A 14,475-nucleotide genomic window follows, 5' to 3' on the forward strand; every position below is an offset into this window, starting at 1 on the left:
GGAAATGAAAATGGGTAAAGACTGGATAGGGAATGTTGTAGAAAGAGAATCAGGTGCAGCAACTGAGTGGCAATGAGAGACAAAGGAACGGGAAGAGTCAAAGTTACTTTGTTTTTAGAACCTTGCGATTGATAGGTGTAACTTGATAAAGTGAAAACTCCGTTATTTCAAAACAGTTTCAAAAGAAAACTAGCACTGAGGGAATTACATCTTTACCTGTGTAATTAATATGAAACCGTAAATTTTAAAGTTGAGAGGTATCAGAAAAACACCAGGAAAACATAAAATACATCAACAGGCATGTGTTACTTCAGATGATGTTCTCCCAGGTTGTCAGGGAGTAAAGTAAATGAGTTGTTTGCACGGACTGCATCGATAAGAGTTGTACCAAGTATCTTAAAACTTTATTCTTCTTCTCTTCACCCTGTGAAATGTCTCTAGGTGTATATGCTTGGATTGGCATTAATTTTGTCCTTGGACGATTCGAGCATATTGAAGATGGTAAGTATCATGTTTCCAACTAATGTGTCTGACTGGAAATGATGGCTGGTCCATCTAATCCAAAGGATAGAAAAGGAGCGAAGGTTTGTGACACAACTGAGTGTGTAGGAGCAGAGAGGGGAACTAACGTTTCACACCATTACCTTGACTTCAGGTGGGAGGAGTGGATTGCATTTGCCTAGTTAGGCTTGAAAGTACCATGAAAACAAGGGGACTCTTCACGGGGTCTCAGTGCTCTGGATTTGTTCTGTTCCAATGGCTGTTTTTGTTCTTTGCAGATGAGGAGGCAGTTGTGGAGGTTAACATTCCTGGCAGTGAAAGCAGGGAAGCCATTCTCCGTAAAAGGACAGCCGGTATTCTCGACATGGGAGGCGTGTCGACCCAGATAGCATACGAAGTTCCCAAAACTGTAAGCTTTGCCTCCTCACAGCAGGTTATTATCTGTCAAATTTTCTTCTGTTTGCTTTGGTTTTCCTTTAACATGTCTCCATCCATTTTTGTTTTGTTTCCTGAGTCTGAACACACCCTTACTATGCTTGCTGAGGTCCCACCTTCCCGACCCAGGAGAAAGGAGTCAGGAAGAAGCCAAGCAAACCTCCGTTTGTGTTTGTTCATTGAAGTCGGCTGGTTTGTTTTCTGAACTTCACAGTTTTTGTTTGGTATAAATGTCAGTTACATGCTTGAATTTTTGTTTGTATTTTCTCTTCAATCACTTCTTTTCTCAACAGATATTGTAAAACTTAATGTAATGGCATCATATTTCTTAAGTTATAGTTGGGGAACGTGCTGCTTTTCTTTTTTTTTTTTTTTATAAGGCTCAGACAGCTTTTGACTTTTCTGGAAAGGACTGAGGTTTGAATGCACTGCTTGCACATTTCTGAACAGGGTTCCTCTGTTTCTCTCCATGCCCTTCGTGGCTTTCAGTCACTGCCTGTAGTTCCCCAGTAGGCTGGGCAGCCTTGTATAGTGAGCACCAGAAAGGTTTCTACATGTGTTCCTGAATTGCTACATGTCTTTGCGATTCTGTTTCCACTCAGCTATAAATTTCCACCAAAGCCTGGTTTCCTGCACTATGACTTTCCTGTCATATAGTGTAGTGGTTTAAAAAGGCTGCAGCTAGACAAGTCTAGGCTCCCTCGTCAGGCTGGCCTCACTAGTTGTGTGACCTGATGCACATCACTTAAGTTCTTTGAACTTGGTTCTTCATCTGTAAATGTGAATGCAAGTACCTCTCACGGGGGCTTATTATAAAGCTGAAATGCTCTAGTGCAGATAGTATATCTAATGTACTGCCAGGCACCCAATGTTCACTCACTAAATGTTATTGGTATATTTATTAAGCTCTTAAGAAAAATGCTTTCTAAATTCAAGTATTACAATTTGTGTTTCCTACTTCTCATCCAGGAATGCCTCTAGAAACTATTGCACTCTGTTAAAAGTCATGTTTTCCTCCTCAAGATAAAGCAAAAACAAAACAAAAACAAATAACATAGCAGGTTTGGAAAAAATACTGAAAAATCAGGGCTAAAAGTTTTCTGTGTATGCATCACCCAAAAAAACCCATTGTTATCATTTTGTATTTCTTTTTATTCATTTTTTTCCTCTTTATAGTTTTTTAAAATACAGTTGTTGTAATATTGCTGTTTATACAATTTTGCATCGCTTATTTAATAGGGCATATGCATGTTCCTCCATAAAATATTACCATAATTGACGAAACCCCCTTGAGGTTGTAGATTTAGATAACACCCAGTTTTTTTCTCGCACAGAATCGCTGAAGTCATATTTGTGTCTAAAGACTTTTCAACGGTTAGAATTATTCCTAAAGCATAGGCTTCCATAAGTAGGTTTTCTAGATTGGGGGATGTGAACTACATCGCTCACATCCCTTTACAGAAAGTAACGGTATCACAGATGTGCAGCATATCTGGAATTTCCTAAGTCAGAATTGTCATATTGAATTCAGAGGGATGCTTAGAAGGGTCCTTGGGAAACGCAGAAGCAGAATTTTTTTGCTGCTTTTAGATGAGAATCTTTATAGATCCTTCTTTTTCACAGGAGGTAATTGTTATGGTATTGCCTAAAATATTAAAGTTTTTTATCCTTGCATCTGCAGGAAGAAGTCGCTAAGAACTTGTTGGCTGAATTTAACTTGGGATGTGATGTTCACCAAACTGAGCATGTGTACCGGGTCTACGTGGCCACATTTCTTGGGTTTGGTGGCAATGCTGCTCGACAGAGATACGAAGACCGAATATTTGCCAACACAGTTCAAAAGAACAGGTAAAGCACCTTCTGCTTCTCAGCGTTCACTTTCAGATCTCGGTCTCTGCTTGTAGAGCACCTCTCCAGGCAAAGCTGGGAGACCTCAAGCAGCAGAAGTGTGTCCACGCCATCAGCTTTCGACCCCCCTGCTAGCTGAGAAATAATTGAAGGGGTACTGGGGTCCTGCCTTCAGCCCCGAATCCACACCCCCTGGATTAGAAATTTCACTATTAACATAGTAGGAGTTTTGAGCCCTGGGTAGTGTATTTCACATTGCAGAGTCCCTGGGAAACTCAGTACCTGGGCTACTGCAGATGTCCTGGGGGCCAGCGGTACGTGACGATAAAATTGTCATTGATGATGGACGGGAATTATGTGTTGTTCTGGTGGTGTTCTGGAAAACCAGCCTGTGCAGTTATTTAGTGGATAAAACCATAGGGCAGGAAGGTATTCAAGAGCAAGAAATGATCCAGAAGTCTAAGTTAGTGGTTTTAAACATTTTTAGCAGGGAAACTTTTAAAAATGAGTTTATGAAGAATTCTGGTATCGAAGAAATATAAAACAAAAGCAATGCTTTATCAGTTTAAATTTATTTTATCAGTTTAAGTATATAGCAGTTATTTATTTGAAATCAGTTCATAAGAAGAGCAAAGCTGTGTGGATGAATAAAAATATCTGAAATCTGGGGTTATATAAAATATCCTATTAATTACTGTTTTGTTTTCTTTGTTTTGATGAGCAATTTTGAGGGGAAAAAAATCCTAATTTATACAGATAAATGGTAGTGTATAGTTAGTTCCTTGATCAATTTAATCTTAATAAGCCTGGGGAGGCCTGAACTTGAAGAATGACCAAGTCAGAGCCATTCAGTACCACACTTTCCAGAAATTCACATGTGTGAATAGGAAGAACAATAAAAACTTCTTCTCCAGACATTAATTGAATGGTGTTAGTTAAGAGATGGGTAGTCCCAGGGCACCTGGTGGCTCAGTCAGTTAAGTGCCTGACTCTTTGTTTCGGCTCAGGTCATGATCTCACGGCTTTGTGGGCTCCAGTCCCACATCGGGCCCTGTGATGACCGTGCAGAGCCTGCTTGGGATTCTCTCTCCCCCTCTCTCTCTGCCCCCTCCCCGACTCACACTGTCTCTGTCTCAAAAATAAATAAACTTTAAAAAAAAGAGAGATAGGTAGTCGCATAATTTCTTTTTAAGCGTGGTGTATTATACGGTACATTGTGGCATAATTATTTTCTATAATAAATAGTCCTAAAATAGAAATATTTTATAAGTGATGTTTGAATTAGAACTTTGGAATTTTTTTTAATGTTCATTTATTTTTGAGAGAGAGCATGACCGGAGAAGGCCAGAAAGAGGGAAATAGAGGATCCGAAGCAGGCTCTGTGCAGTGAACACAGAGCCTGAATGCAGGGCTTGAACTCACGAACCATGAGATCATGACCTGAGCGGAAATCAAGAGTTGGCCGCTTCACTGAGGGCCACCCAGGCGCCTTGTGAATTAGAACTTTGGAGAAACACCTTCTGCAATGTTAATTTTTACTAATTGATTTTAATGTCAAGAAACTTGTATAACAGACAATTCAGTGGTACTTCTTAATTTAGATATAGGGCAACTAAAAACAGTAATTTGACGAGTCTTGGACTTTGATAATAATTATAAATGTTAGTCATCACTTTTTACATATGAATTGAGCCTTGAAACGCATCGCTATTTCTCTATTAGTAGCCATTGAGTTTTAAAAACGAAACATTTTTATTTAATGGCGAAGACCTTAACTTACTACATTCAAGTCCATCTTGAGTTGCCCTGAGTTTAGGAATAACCAACCTGTCAGTTGAGTGGCAGTCTCCGAAGACGTACACAGCCTTTTCGGCCCATGTGACATCACGGCATCAAACACTAACAGGTCCAGTTGTTGTAAGCTGTTTTTTGCTCCTCGCTTGCTTAATGGTGACGAGCAGTGAGTACACATAATGGGATGACAGATGCAGGGAAATTTCACCGGGAAGTCGTGAGCACAGCGCATTCCGGTAGACAGTTAAGATTTCTTTTCCATGGGAATTCTCAGAGCCTGTAGTACAGTGGACACTCTCTTATCTACAGCAATTGGGATCAATAGTTGATTTTTAAAAATCAGTTAAAACCTGGGCTCCTGGGTGGCTCAGTCAGTCAAGCGTCGGACTTTGGCTCAGGTCATGGTCTCGCAGTTAGTGAGTTTAAGCTCCTCATCGGGCTATGTGCTGACAGCCTGGAGCCTGCTTTGGATTCTGTGTCTCCCTCTCTCTCTGGCCCTCCCCTGAGCGTGCGCGCGCGCTCTCTCTCTCTCTCTCTCAAAAATGAATAAACTTAAAAAAAAATCAGTTAAAACAGAGGATCAAAAATCGAATCAAACCACAAGCATCTTAATTTATGTGTTCGTTTGCCAGTCTTTTGCTCTGGACTAAGGTCTTTTCTTAGGCTACACCCGTCATCTCTCTGGCATGCACCACACCTCATCTCAGTGTCATTTTGGCTTTTTTAAAGATTACCAGGGGCTTAACAGACATTTGTAAAGGAATTTGATTTTTAAAGTTCTAGATTTTTCCCACATTTTCCCAGTGTTTTTAAACCATGCTAATACTGAACTTGACAGCAGTTTTCGAGCAACTTGCCTTTATTGTGTTTTTCTAAGGCATCTAATGTGGCTTGCACGGGCCCAGTTACTTCTGTCTGTAGTCACTTTTCATCTCTGTATGATTACACTGGCAAGCTCTAGTGGCAGAAGAGGGTTGGAAGCGACACAGCTGGTGGGCATTCAGCTGCAGTGAACTTTAGACCGAGAGGAGTTCCGGAACCGCAGGCACACGGGCCGAGAGTGCAGGCCGTGTGCCAGGGTACAGAAAGCTCTGGTAATCTGACCAGGTAGCTGTTTCACTGGACCCTGTTACAGTGTCTGCGTAGGTATCTGCTGTATGCACATGTGGATGGGTGGTGAACCAACCTCCTCCAGGAGGGAGCTCGAGAACCTGTTTCCCTGACCTCGTTATCCCGGAACCCTTTCGTGTTCCCCCAGGACACCCTGCAGGGCTCACGTTCCACACAGCATGTCTTGAGAAACGCTGGCTTGCAGCCGCTGCTTGAAAACACGGTTTTCTGTCAGTCTCAAATCAAGTTTCTCTTTGTCCCGTAGGCTCCTGGGGAAGCAGACTGGTCTGGCTCCTGACACCCCATACCTGGACCCTTGCTTACCCCTGGACATTAAGGACGAAATCCAGCAAAATGGGCAGACCATGTACCTCCGGGGAACAGGAGACTTTGACCTGTGCCGAGAGACCATCCAGCCTTTCATGAATAAAACAAACGAGACGCAGACCTCCCTCAACGGGGTCTACCAGCCTCCCATTCACTTCCAGAACAGCGAATTCTATGGCTTTTCGGAGTTCTACTACTGCACTGAGGATGTGTTACGAATGGGGGGGGACTACAACGCTGCTACTTTTACTAAAGCCGCAAAGGTAACCTTCAAAGAAACCCTCTTCTCCTGCATGCTTTTGAGAGATGGTGTAGACACTGGCAGCCTGTGTCCCCCCTTCACGTTTGGAGGCCCAGCCCAAGAGCAGGGGAAGGTGGAGGATGGAAGGCTGTAGTGCAACCTGTTGGGGATCCTGTTCCTTGGCTGAGCGAAAGAGGTAGTCCCGACAGGAGTCACAGATCCGCGGGGAGCCACCTGCTGCCCACCACTCCGGGCACTGCTCTGATGGCCAGTGGCTTCCGGGTGACAGACTTGCATATTACTCTGTAGTAATGCCACTGGTATCAGGCCATACTCCTGCAGCCTTCCTGTTGCTTAGCTGCTGGGACCCCTGTTCTCTTGTTGGCCACTGCCCAGGGTTCCCTACCTTCATACCCCCTAAACCTTGGTGATACTGGACTTCCACCCTTGGAAGGGTGTGGACCCTCAGGCTCTTAGCTGGTCTCTTCCATGCTCATGGTTCCCAACTACTGCCCACCAAGAAGAGGCTCCAGCCTCCATGCCCGGTGCCTCTTAGATTTCGTGACCCAAAGCAAACCGGTTTCACCATTTTCTCCCCATGCCCTTCATCCTGTGATGTTGTCTCAGTTAATGGCATCCCTGACCATCTGGTCACCTCTCAAAACTCAGGAGTTCCAGACTTCTCCCTACCATTCATTCCTCCCTCGCTGCACATCCCCCATAATCAGTCATCAAGCATGTTATTTTACCTGTATTCATTTCTCAAAGCCCTCCCTGCTTTCTGTCCTGCTCTCTCCGCCCTAGCAGGGCCTGCGTCTGTCACCTGCCCTACTACAGGAGCCTCCCCGCTGGCCTTCCTGCGTCTGGTCTCCCTCTGTCATTCATCAGTCACGCCGCAACAGAGACAGACCTGTCTAAAGCACAAGTCTCCTCTCTATTTATTGTCTTCAGCGGCTTCCTTTTATACCAGGATAAATCACAAATGCCTTAGCGTGCCTTCTTCCCGGGGCCTCCTCTCCCGACCTCTCATGACCTACTCCAGTAATAGCTACTCGTTGCCCTTGCATCCAAGCTACTTCCCATCTTGTCTTCATTCACGCTGTTTCCTCTGCCCTAAATGTCTGTCCTTACCTCTCACCCCAGACTGAGTGTTGTTCTGTGTTCCCTGGGGCAGTTTCACCATCTCTCAGAGCCTCAGTTTCTTCCTCCTTGAAATAGATGTTGCAATCATAGCCATGCCAAGGAGTGATCTTAAGTATTGCACTCAGAAAAGGCCCTTAGTGCTCAGTAGATCTTAGTTATTAATATTATTACAGGGGCACCTGGCCGGCTCGGTTGGTTAAGTGTCCGACTTTGGGTTTCGCCTCAAATCATGACCTGTTTGTGAGTTCGAGCTCCGAGTCGGGCCCCTCGCTGACAGTGCAGAGCCTGCCTGGGATTCTCCCTCCCTCTGTCTCTGCTCCTCCTGCGGCCACATGCCCGTGTGCTCTCTCTCTCTCTCTCAAAGCAAAAATCTTTAAAAATACATAATATTACAAATAACTTCAGGAAAAGATGGCACCTCTCTCCCTTCACCTAAAGACAAAGCCTTCTGTAATCAGCTTGGTGTTCCCCGAGCCTTGCACTGTGTCACTTCAGACACAGGCGGCCACTCTGAACCAGCTCAGGTACCACTTCACTCTTCCAGAAGCTTACGCCAGTCGCAGGCAGTCACAGAGGAGGAAACTAAGCAGTTTCGAAGAGGCTGGTTGTGGGCAGGGAAGTTTTCTGTAACAATAACTTTGGCAGAATTTTAAGACAGAACAACCATGGTCTTTGCTGATCAGTAAGCAGTTGCTGGGTTCACGTTACACATAGAGGTGAAGCTTGTGTTGCCTAATTGGAAGGATATGGTTGTTTATGAATATGAATTTGGTAAACCCTTTTTAAAATGAAGAACCTGTTCACTTACCGGTGATTTATTTGGGGTGAAATTTCTTCCAGGATTATTGTGCAACAAAGTGGTCGATCCTGCGGGAACGCTTTGACCGAGGACTGTATGCCTCACACGCCGACCTCCACAGGCTAAAGTAAGCAGTGGGTGGCCGTCCCCAGGCGGTTTTAAGAAACTGTGCACGAGCGTTGGCCCCTGGCTTGCCACACCCAGGCCCCAGTCTACTTTTGCATCCTCATCGGTCACTGTTTCCCCTCACCTACCCTGGGCTCCTTTCAGACAGGACAACAGCTACTTGTGTCCAAACATGTCTTACGGTGTTTTGTTCACTTTTGCCTAGAGTTCCCCTGTCCGTCCCTTGCTTGTTGAAGTCCTGCCCAGACCTCAGAGTCAGGTCAGCGCTATCTCACGTCTTCCTCTGCCCCTTCAAGCAGACGCCACCCACCTCAGTCTCCAGAGCGCGCATTATGTCTCCCCAGTGGCATTTATCAAATTCTGCCTTATTTCTTAGTAACTTGGTGCTTTTCAAAAATCCTGTCATTATAAGTCATTTAAGTGCATTGGCTGTCTTATTACTAACTTAGCCCAGCACTTTGCAAAAAGTAAGTCTCTAATAAGGATTTCAGATCACAAAATAACAGAGCTGAAAAGGACCCTCTGCCTTCTCGTTTTATAATAAACTGAGGTCCAAAGAAGTTGGCACTTTATCAGTGTAAATGATCGCCTGAGGTAAAAATATGTCATGGCCATGTATTAAATCCTACCGAGACCGCATTTCGTGAGCTCATTGATTTTGACAGGTGAATTATTTTGGGTTGTGGACAAGGGGACAAACCAAGTAAATCAACCGGAAAGGCGCACATGGGTGGTCCGGCTGCTCAATGCAGGCCTAGGGAAGCCTTTGCACCCGCGTTGGTCACAGGGAAAGGCCGTTTCGGCGTCTGGTTCATTTTGACAAGCAAATGAATTCCACTTACGTTTGTGCTTGGTGTTCGTAGGTATCAGTGCTTCAAGTCTGCCTGGATGTTTGAGGTGTTCCATAGGGGCTTTTCGTTTCCTGTCAACTACAAAAACTTAAAGACAGCCTTACAAGTTTACGATAAGGAGGTTCAGTGGACCCTCGGAGCAATCCTTTACAGGACCCGGTTTTTACCGTTAAGGTACGGCTCTGAATTTGGTGACGAGAATCAAACAGAAGATGCTTTTCTGTGGTTATGATCAGCGCGGCAGCTGTGGTTTGAGGGCGTTTGGGGTAAGTGCTGGCCGTGGGCAGGACTGTGGTCAGTGAACTTTGACTTTGGTCTTCCCCCCCAGTGCATCCTTCCCACCCCACCCATCCCGTCAGAGGCAGCACGAAACTGTTTGATTTTTCCCAAGTGTCTTTCCCTGGCCCCTGCACGGAAGGGTTAGTTCTGGGGTTCTTCACCTTTGTGACTTTGGACTCCTTCTCAAAATACTGTTTTTAATGTATGAAGTCAATAACAGGTTACAGAGGAAACCACAGTATTGAAATATAGACATCAAATATATTTCTCAAATTTATCAAATATTTACAGAAAACGTATTGGCGACATAGTGATACGTGTTCTTTTTTGTTAAAACGTGAAATAACAAATCCGGGAGCAGAACTAGTGCTTCCTGTAATTTCAGTACAGTGATGTCAGTGATGTGTGTCGACGTCTGGAGGCACCTGCCAGCCCCCACCACGCCACGTGACGGCGGCCTGTGAGCTGCCCCACGGTCAAAGCCACAAGCAGTGCCGACGCTCCCGTAGCTTGTGGTCTGCACTCGTGGTTGGTGGCAATGCCGGTCGGAATCGGGAAAATAAAGGTGGACGTTTTCCCCGTTCGCGTTCGCAGACCTGGCTGTCAGCTGGCCCCGCATAACAACCCTGGTGCACTCACAAATGAGGAGTTCGTTTTCGGGGGATTTTTTTTATCCCCTTCACTTAATTGAGCATGTCCCAGCAATCCGTTTAGCTGGGCTAACCGCAAAGAAGTGTGAGTCGTGGCTGTTACTGCTCCCAGACAGGTGGTCTGATTCCACATTGGCGTCCAGCTCGTAGTGAAACCCTCACAGTTCTTTTAAAGTTCTCTGATTTTTGACCCAAGTTACAGTGATGGTAGCTGAACGCACGTTCACGTGGTATCCTGTTAATAATTACAGCCACCCTCTGTTAGGCCAGGCAGCCTCCGTTACAGAAGGAAAGAAACTGAGCCCCGGAGAGCGGGATGGCAGTTTTTGTCTCCGAGCGGAGCCCTAAATCCGGTTCCTCCGATAGGGCACGTGCCCCGTGCACTGTCACATCGCGTTCCTGGCCTGATTCGCCCTCTTTGTTCTGTGTCCCGCTGCCCAGGGATATCCAGCAGGAGACCTTCCGGGCCAGTCACGCTCACTGGAGGGGCTTCTCCTTTGTCTACAATCACTACCTGTTCTCGGGCTGCTTTCTGGTGGTCCTGCTCTCCATCCTCCTCTACCTGCTGCGGCTGCGGCGCATTCACAGGCGGACGCTGCGTGGCGCTTCGACCACCACCCTCTGGCTGGAGGAAGGCCTGCCGTCCCAGAAGATGGCCGCGTGAACTTCGGGACGGGAGTTCGAGAGCCCAGGAAGACTTTCTGAAGGAAAAGCCATTTTTGCCTCAGGGTTTCTCCTCCTTATTCTCTTTCGGCTTTGTTTTTCCTTTCCCTTTTTTGTTCCTTGCAACAAAAACAAACTCCACTGACGTAAGCTCTGCCTGTCCAGAAAGTGTTGCGGTTAGCCGTTCTGAATACAGGTTTAAGTGGAGGAAAAAGGGAAAATGACTTTGTTTTTGCTGCATAGGATACCGACGAAGATTTTTGGCTTTTCTCTGAGGGATGTTAAATTTTAAACAGCTGCACTTTGCCTCTGGAGGGAATGGCAAAGCCGTTTGCCATCAGTGGTGGTGGCACTGACGAGTGTCGCGTTCTCAGAACCAGAACCCGCCCGGCGGAAATCGCAGTCCTCTTTTTGTCCGTCTCAAAAGCTCTAAGCTGAAGAGGGTGGTGTGTAGTTTTCACTTACTGTTCAGGTCTGTCACTACATGTTTTGTTTGTGGGCTGAAAAACTCAAAGCCATTTATACCCAAGACGGAGAAAGGCAGGCACCAAGAGGTAACTGTTTTTAAAACTGATAGTCCTGGAAGATGTGAAATAACGACTAGAGCAGTGCACATGTGTGTGTGAGAGAGTGTTTTGTGTGTGTGTGTGTGAAAAAGTGAGAGAATGCGTGTGTGAGAGAAAGTATGAGAGAATGTGTGTGTGTGTGAGAGAGAGAAAGAATGTGAGAGAGAATGTGTGTGTGAAACAGAATGTGTTTGTGAGAAAGTGTGCGTATGAGAAAGTGTGGGAGAGAAGCGTGTGTGTGTAGGAGGAAGAGTGTGTGTGAGAGAGAGGGAATGTGGGTGCATGAGAGAGCAATGCTAAGGGTAGAGGATGAGAGAATGCAGTGCTCTTTCTTTTGAAAGCACACACACTTCAAAATTTATTGTTTCATTTCTTTTTATGTAGAAAAATCCCCATTACCGTTCATGCATTGTCTTTCCTCACCACGGGTAATGACTTGCTCAGTCGCACCTTTCAGCAGCCTTAGAACATTATGTCTTTGAGTTGGAAAATCCCTCAAGTTTCACCGCTTTCGACATCATTGGAACTGGAGCTCGTGCCTGCTGACAGGCACGTCCGCATTTCTTAGTGGTACGTTTTTCCGGGCTTAATTGTGCTCTAGTTTCCTCCAACTTCGAGTTGGTGTTCCCCTCCTTAATTAAAAATGGTCTCAGTGGTTTTATTTTGGAGGCCCCCATGCTTACAGGTTCTCTTTATTACGGCCATGATTGAGGCCATGGTTGTTAATACCACTGTAAATCCGGACGAAGAGAAGGGTCTGACTTCAACAAGAAATAAACTCACATTTTGAGAAAACGGGTTCGACATTTTAAACAAAGACCTAAAGAGGACAGCTGGATTGGTGTATGTGAGATCGGTTGTTTTACACCTATTCATTTTGTTTAGAAGCTTTGGGAATTCTCATACCTAGTTTTTTTAGGTGAAGTTCTTTTTATGAGTGTGTGTGTATGTGTGTGTGTGTGTGTGTGTGCGTGCTGTTTCTTAGAACAGTGAAATTCGGTTGGTTGGTAGCAAATGTTTATTTTGAGAACCATCAGCTGCTTTTTCAGACTTCGTTGATTAGAGAAAGGATTCAGATCCTGGAGCCCTTATTTAACTTAGATTTTTATCTTGTTTATTATTTAAAACATGGCATACTGTATCTTGATGACTTGAAAAGATTACAAATGTATAAAAGAAACGCAAATTCTCTTACTCTGCTCTTCACAGTGAATATTCTAACAGTGAAAAAGTTATCGGTAGAATACTTGTCTCTGAGATCTACGGAAGGTTGGAGGAGCGGCGTCCTGGTACAGCCTCTGATGTGTGTGGGGTCTTGTTTCAGAGAGGACGGAGGTAAATGGCCCTGTGAAAGGTCCAGCTTCAGAAACGCTGGTCTCCAGCTATTCAAGTGCTCGGTCCCTGGTAAATGCTGTTCCTTATCAAGACCCAGCCACCGATGAGCAGTGTTTTAGATACCCCGGGAGCAAAGTGAGCTGGCGTGCTCGTCCTTGAATCCTCTGACGGGGTTTGTCCTGTAGACTGCGGGTGGCATTAGCGGCGAAGAGGGAGTGTGTTTACGCGTTAGCTTTTCTGCTGCCAACCATTGGGAGTAGTAAGTGACCTGAGAATGAAACTTTTCAAATGCCTGGAGTATGTGATTTTTGCCTTTAAAATCAAGGCAAGGATTAGCCAGCATAGGCCCAGATTTAAATGGGCCTTAGTTCAGACTTCCCACCATAGATTGCCACTTTTTAAACAAAGGGTGCCAGTGTGGTCCAGCTCGGTACCGTTTGGGGGCAGAATCGAGACAGCCAGTTCTGCTTTACACCTACCCTAGGGATCCCTCCGCAAGGACCTACCTCAGTCTTTGAAAGAAATCCCAAACCAGGGTTCCAAGGCCCAAACAACCTTATACTTTACATAGTTAAGTGCCCACGTTCCCCTGCCAAAGAACTCCCAGGACGACGGCTTGGCCAACTATTGGCCACAGGGAAAATCTAGAAGACCTTTGAGCTGAGAATGGTTTTTCAATTTTTAAAAGGTTGTTAAAAGAAAAAAAAGGGGGAAGAATATGTGACAGTGTACGTGACCTGTCGAGCCTAAAATACTTACTAAATGTCCCTTTATGGACAGATGTCCCTTAAAGATGTTCACCGACCCCTGCGCGAACGACCCCATTCAAGAAAGCATACGCACCACATTCTCTTAGTTCAGGAGGCTAGTTGCCGTGTATGGGCACAAAAAGAGCTGGGCAAGAGCTGACCAGTTTTCAATCCTGAAGTATTTGTGTGTGTACCAGAATTCCACTTCTTACCTTTCCCTCTAGATTATTTTCAAGGTCAGTTTTCCAGTAAGCCAGCAAACATGCGTCCCCCAACGGGCTGAGAAGGTGCTGTTCAGGAAGGAGGGCTTGCTGAGTTACGTGGAGAGGCCTGCATTCTCCAGAGGATCTCACGTGGGTCTTTCTGATGCAAGGGGGGCCGGGCTGAGAGGCAAGCACGGGAGGAGCTTATTAATCCAGGAGAGGAGTTCATAGCAATTAAGGGCTGGCCAAGAAGGCAGGGAACTCAGAATACTTGGAGTAGAAAGCAAAAGAAATGGCGCCAGTGGGGTTTTCCGGCAGCCTCGTGGAAGAAAACGCTGTGTCGAGCCTTGCTGGGAGTGCCGCTACGGGAGACGCTCTCCTGTCGTCACACTGTGCGCTGCTGCTTTCCAGACCTCCGAGGACGCTCCCCGAGATCTGGCAGTCCATTGAAGGACATCACAGTAACAGTACAAACATACCCCTTTGTAACCAGTGCTGCTTGCATATTTTCACCCTCAACTGCTGGCCTTGGCACTCCCCAGCCTGGGGGGGGGCGGGGGGGCGGGGGAGGCGGGGGTAAGCTGGAGAGGCTGCGTGTGGCTGCGCCTGGCCCCCCTGGACGGCTGGGAGGGTCACTTGTTCACACCTGCGCACTCAGGTTGGCAACCTCTTAGATGGACAGATATTTAAAGTTTACACATCAGGCCTGCATAGAATAGTTTTCCTTAGAAGAAGCATGCATCAAGAAGCTTGGAAAGGCAAATGTGTTTTCTAAGCTTTAAAAAAACAAAAAATCGGCTTTAGGGTTTTGTGTGATTATGTGCAATGCAGCAAAACTACCAACACGTAAATTAT

At 45.7% G+C, this 14,475-nt stretch overlaps 1 protein-coding gene across 4 annotated transcripts in view; it reads left to right on the forward strand.

Moving 5' to 3' along the window:
- ENTPD4 (ectonucleoside triphosphate diphosphohydrolase 4) overlaps positions 1-13,366 on the forward strand; it is a 35,230-nt gene extending 21,864 nt beyond the window's left edge. For 2 of the 4 annotated variants that reach the window (XM_042983232.1, XM_042983234.1), the window contains 7 exons: positions 442-501; positions 780-934; positions 2,618-2,784; positions 5,954-6,278; positions 8,240-8,325; positions 9,188-9,349; positions 10,546-11,451. In XM_042983232.1, coding sequence (XP_042839166.1) covers positions 442-501; positions 780-934; positions 2,618-2,784; positions 5,954-6,278; positions 8,240-8,325; positions 9,188-9,349; positions 10,546-10,768 — 1,178 coding nt within the window. In that variant the 3' untranslated portion in view covers positions 10,769-11,451. Of the gene's footprint in view, positions 1-441; positions 502-779; positions 935-2,617; positions 2,785-5,953; positions 6,279-8,239; positions 8,326-9,187; positions 9,350-10,545; positions 11,452-11,717 lie in introns of those variants that run through there. The other 2 variants (XR_006216607.1, XM_042983235.1) reach the window with 2 other exon arrangements.
- The last annotated feature ends 1,109 nt before the right edge of the window (positions 13,367-14,475 follow it).

Source organism: Panthera tigris, chromosome B1, assembly GCF_018350195.1.
Source record: "Panthera tigris isolate Pti1 chromosome B1, P.tigris_Pti1_mat1.1, whole genome shotgun sequence".
Taxonomy (NCBI): Eukaryota; Metazoa; Chordata; class Mammalia; order Carnivora; family Felidae; genus Panthera; species Panthera tigris.